This window comes from Chrysochloris asiatica, unplaced genomic scaffold (assembly GCF_000296735.1).
Source record: "Chrysochloris asiatica unplaced genomic scaffold, ChrAsi1.0 scaffold00002, whole genome shotgun sequence".
NCBI lineage: Eukaryota > Metazoa > Chordata > Mammalia > Afrosoricida > Chrysochloridae > Chrysochloris > Chrysochloris asiatica.
In genome coordinates this window covers 2,270,494-2,276,406 of record NW_006408520.1, presented here as the reverse complement: position 1 = coordinate 2,276,406, position 5,913 = coordinate 2,270,494, and the positions used below count along the sequence as shown (strand labels likewise).

General features: G+C 34.2%; 1 protein-coding gene across 1 annotated transcript in view; it reads left to right on the top strand.

The window, feature by feature from the left end:
• Positions 1-5,913, top strand: part of RNPC3 (RNA-binding region (RNP1, RRM) containing 3) — a 56,483-nt gene that overhangs the window by 39,926 nt on the left and 10,644 nt on the right. Inside the window, exons 9-10 of the mRNA XM_006831039.1 lie at positions 903-1,054; positions 2,454-2,615. Of these exons, the coding sequence (XP_006831102.1) occupies positions 903-1,054; positions 2,454-2,615 (314 nt within the window). The remainder of the gene's footprint in view (positions 1-902; positions 1,055-2,453; positions 2,616-5,913) is intronic.

Genomic DNA, 5,913 nt, shown 5'->3' with positions numbered 1-5,913 from the left:
AGGACATGAACAGACACTTCACCCAAGAGGAGATCCGGACAGCCAACAAATATATGAAGAAATGTTCATGATCACTAGCCATCAGAGAGATGCAAATCAAAACAACAATGAGCTATTATTTCACACCAGCAATAATAGCAAAGATTAAAAAAGTAGAGGACAATAAATGCTGGTGGGAATGTGGAGAGACTGGGATACTCCTGCATTGTTGGTGGGATTGCAGAATGGTCCAACCTCTCTAGAAGGCAATATGACACTTTCTTAGAAGGTTGGAGATAGAAATACGTTATGATCCAGCAATTCCTCTACTTGGTATTTACCCACAAGAAATACGAGCCATAACATGAGTAGAGATATACACACCAATGTCCATAGCAAAAAGATGGAGACAGTGTAAGTGCCCAACAACTGAAGAGTGGATAAACAAACTGGTACTTACACACAATGGAATATTATAAGGTAGACATTTTGTAGCAATAGGAGGGGGTGATTGACTTTGCAGTCTAGTACTGGAGGTCTCTGGGACCATCAAGGGAGAAGAGCGTAGAGCTGGACCCTACCCAGAGAAGCAGTGACTCCAGAGATGGAGGCAGAGCTGATGACATGGAGAGATGGAGTGGCTGGGGACTTTATACCCAGAGAGGGAGAGGAGCTGTGTGCTGATGACCAGGGGGCAGGCTTGCAGGGTGTACCCTTTGGTTGGTTGATGATGCATGGAGGGGATTATAACTACAGCAATGAAACGATATATGATAGGATGAATGTAAAGCTAATGTTCTCCCATGTAAACAATCACATAATTCACAATAAAACATAAAAAAAAAGCAAAAATAAATAATGTTTTACTCAAGATATTGTCTGTTTTCAATTATAATAAACCAATATTGTTTCCTTTTTAACAGTAATTTACATCCAGTGCTATTACCTTCAGATGTATTTGACCAACCACAACCTGTTGGTAATAAAAAAATTGAATTCCATATATCTACTGGCATGCCAGCAACATTTAAGAAAGATTTAGAGAATGAACAAAATTATGAGGAACAAAATTATGGTAAGGATATTTTCATTTTTTCATATATTATGTAAATACTTTTTTCAATTAGCTTTTCATTTTAGAATTAAATTATATCTATAATGCTTCTGAATTTTAGTGTATGTGATCTGTAGTTAAAATATAGACTAGATTCTTCCTCAGTATCTTTAAATAATACTTGTTATACCCACTTTACCATTTTTGTATGACTGAAATTGATGCTAAATAACAAGATTGTTATTCTTGATAATAATGAACTTTAGAGTGAAATTTACTTTGCTTTTTACAGATGTTTACACTAAAAAAAATATAATGTAAATTTTTTTTATATTGGATTTACTTATCCTTGCTTGTTTACATGATATCTTGTGGTTTTATTAGTATTAGGAATTCAATAATATGATTATCATGTGTGTTGTTGATTTCAGAATTTTTTATTTTTATTTTTCACACTGCACAGCCCTCCCCTCTCCCCCAATACCTTAGCTTTCCATGTGGATTATATGCATGTGTACATTATTTGTGTGGATGTGTCATTTGAAAAAAAATTGTTGCTATCCTTCCCAATCCTCTCCCACAAGCTATGTTATTTCTTGCTAAAGATAAAATGCATGGTATATTTAATATTGAAAATCTGCCCTTTTTAAAATACTTCTAAATCTAAGTTTTTAAGTGTTTAAATACCTGTGTTTCTTAATTTACTTGTAAAATCAAAATTGAATTGGCTTTTATTGTTTTGTTTTATTAATGTGAACTGGAATTGTCTTGATTTATGATAATTCCATCCCAATAATTTGCTCATCTTAATATTTTAATCATCTAGGAAGAGGCTGAAAATTATTTTCATATAGCATTATGAAGTTTTTATGGTTCCCATTGTATAAGTCATCTTGAATAACCATGTCTGATTAGAATGCTTTTGATGAATATTTTATTTAATTATAAATTTCTTTTCTCACAATTATTAATAATTCAAAATGGGTAAGCTAAATCAAATGCTGGTTATTATTCCCTAAACACATACGTGCAAATCTGCTCACAGAATATTTTCATCAGAACTCGCTAACTATATTGAAACCGATGTGATTTTTCGTTTCTCCACTGTGTAGCTTCTTGAATTGGCACCACAAAGTAACCATTAGCCTTTCTAGGTATTGTGTGTGGTGGCATTTATGCTACAGTGACAGAGTTGAGTAATCCTGACAAAAACCTTGTTGTCTGGAACACCTAAAATTTTTACTCTTTGAGCCTTTACAGAAAATGTTTGTTTATAACCTTTCTACAACATTGAAACATTGAGAAAAACACTGAAAAATTTTTGTGCCAAGATACCTTTTTTTTTTTTTTTTTAAACAAAAAAAGACTGTTTTGATTATGGGGATTTATAATGACACTAACCTTATTGTTGAATTCATAGATTTACCCGATACTGAAGTTGATGCATCTAATGTAGGATTTGGAAAAATCTTCCCTACACCTAATTTAAACATCTCAGAAGAGATTAAAGAGGACTCTGATGAAATGCCCTCAGAATTTATATCTAGAAAGGAATTGAAAAAGGGCAAAATTTCTAGAGAAGGTAATTTCATGAAATAATCCAGTACTTACTTCATTGCTTTTATTGATTTAAATCAAAACAAATCCTTTTATATTATTTAACTTAATTTAAGGCTCATATTGTACATCTTTCCAGTTTAATGTTATTCATAAAAGTTCTTCATAAAAGGAAGTTACCCCTCAGTATAATGTTTCACTCTATTTTCATGGAAAATTTTTTTCTTTTAATTCCTAAAACTTTTATATGTAACATTTTAAACAATTCCAAAGTCAGTTGATAAACCATCACTATATTGTGTCTGAACTGCATGCAAAATAATTATTTATTTAAATTTTAAATAATTATTTGATGATTAATAATCCGTGTTTACAGTCCAGGTATGTATGGCACTATAGGATAAGCCCTGGACTGCTAATCACAAGGTTGGAAGTTCAAACCCACCAGCCATCTCCTTGAAAAGCATATATAGGTTTACTATGAGTCAAAACTGACTTGATGGCCTTCACAATAGCAGTAATGCATCTATCTATTTGATATATTAATGCATTTTAAGAAAATAGATCTGATTTTAGACGGACATGTAACTAATGTGAAGTGGACTTCCAGGTATCATTTATGCAGGAAACATCTAGTTGTCAAAAAGATTAGTGACATAAAATGGAGGCATTTGTAGAGGGGAAGGGTTCACAGACCATAGTTTGATTGTGTTGCCTGAATATGGTTTTCTAGTACTTCATTCTTATATTTGAATGTGGAAGGTAACTGGTAGTTTGGAGAAACAATTATACAAATGCTTGGTAATAATATATTCCAGTCTCTTCAATTAAGTCTATCATTTGTCTGATCATGTAGTGGTTACGAGTCCCGCTGCTAACCTCAATGACAGTGGTTCGAAACTACTAGCTGTTCTGTGAAAGAAAGATGAGACTTTTTGCTCTTGTAAAGATTTATAGCCTTGGCAACCCTATAAAGGATTGCTTAGAACCAACTCCAGACAAATCACCACCACCACCACCAACATGTCCCTTAGCTTGTCTTGTGTGTTGCTTAGTTTGTCTTGTGTGTTGATGTTGGAAGTTATGCCATTAGAACTTTAGATACAAGCAGGGTACACCCATGGTGAACAGGTTTCATCGCATTTCTAGAGTAAGAGCAGGAAGGAGAAAGAGACTGCTATTGAATGCATAGCCATGGAAAATAGAAATAGCAGTAGAACACTTGTCAGATAGCATCAGAATAATAAATATTGAAACATGATGAATGGCACTAGAATATCCACAGGTATAAAGCTGGAAAACAAGCCCCTCAGGTTTAGAAGGCACTCAAAATACTACTGGGAAAAAGCTTCCTCCTCAAAGTAGAGTGACAAAAATGGAGCAAAGCTTTCCGGATCTTCATTTGCTGATCGGGGAAAAACCAAAATTAGGAGAACCAGCTGTAAACATCCCTTAATATCAGAATGTGGAATGTACGAAGTATGAAATTGGAAGTAAAATTGTCAAAAATTAGTGAGCTGAAATGGGCTGGTTTTGGCCATTTTGAATCTGACAGTTATATGGTGTACTGCGCTAGAAATGATAAATTGAAGAGGAGTGATGTCTTTTTATTCATCATAAAAAGAACTTTTCAAGATTTATCTCAAAGTATAATGCTGCCTGTGTTAGGATAATATCCATACTTCTACAAGGAAGACCAGTTTAAACCACTGTTATTCAAATTTACACACCATCCATTAAAGCCAGTGATGATGAAATAGAAGAATCTTACTAACTTCTTCAGTCTCAGATTGCTCAAACACACAGTCAAGATGTATTGGTGATTATAGGTGATTGGAATGGAAAAAGTAGGAACAAAAGAGGGAAGGATAAGTAGTTGGAAAATACACCTTTGGTGATCAAAGTAGTACTGGGGATTGCATCACATAATTTTGGAAGACCAGTGACTTGTTCATTGCAAATACATGTTTATATAACAACAACAAAAATGACTAGACACATGTGTGTCACCATATGGAATACACAGAAATCAAATTGACTACATCTGGGAAGAGACATTGGAAAATCTCCATATCACTAACCAAAACCAAGCCAGAGTCAGACTGGTGAATAGATCACCAGTTGCTCAAATGGAAGTTCAGGTGGAAGCTGAAGAAAATTAAAAGTACATGAGAGCCAAAATTTCACCTTGAACATATCCTACTTGAATTTAGAAATCATCTCAAGACCAGATCTAATGCATTAGACACTAATGACCAAAGACCAGAAAAGTTGTGGGATAGCATCAAAAACATTATACAGGAAGAAAGAAAAAGGACAATAAGACAAGAAAGATGGAAAACGCTGAAATGGATGTCAGAAGAGTTCTGAAACATGCTCTACAGCATAGAGATGTTAAAGCAAATGAAAGGAATGAGGCAGTAAAAGAGCTGAACAGAAAATTTCAAAGGACAACGAGAAGACAAGTTAAGTATTACAATGAAATGTGCAAAAACTTGCATTTAGAAAACCAAAAGGAAAGAATACAATCAGCATTTCTCAAGCTGAGGAAACTGAAGAAAAAAATTCAAGCTTGGACCTGGGCTATATTGAAGGGTTTTATGGGCAAAATATTGAATGATATAGAAAGCATAAAAACAAAACAAAACAAAGAAACTGTAAAGAGTCACTGTATCAAAAAGAAATGGATAATGTTCTACCATCTCAAGAGGTAGTATATAATCAAGAGCCAGTCATACTGAAGGAAGAAGTCCAAGGTGCACTGAAGTAATTGGCAAAGAACAATGCTCCCAGAATTGATGGAATACAAATTAAAATCTTATAATAAACTTATGTGGCAATGGAGACACTCAGTTATCTATTCCAAGAAATTTGGAAGACAGCTACTTGACCAACTGTTTGGAAGAGAACCATATTTGTGCCCATTCCAAATAGCGGTGACCCAATGGAATATGGAAATCATCAGACAGCATCATTAATATCACATCCAAGTACATTTTTATTAAAGATAATTCAAAAACAGCTTTGACAGTACGTTGACTGGGAACTGCCAGAGGTTCAAGCCCGATTCAGACAAGTATGTGGATCAAGGGATTACATTGCTGACGTCAAATCGATCTGAAAGCAGAGAATGTCAGAAAGATATTTACCTGTGCTTTATTGAATATGCGAAGGCTTTCAACTGTTTGGGTCATGTTAAGCTATGAACAGCACTGTAGAGATTGAGTATTCTGGAACCCTTAATTGTGCTTGAGAAACCTGGACATAGACAAAGAGGTAGTCATTCAGGTAGAACGAGGGAATGCTGAATGGTTTAAAATTAG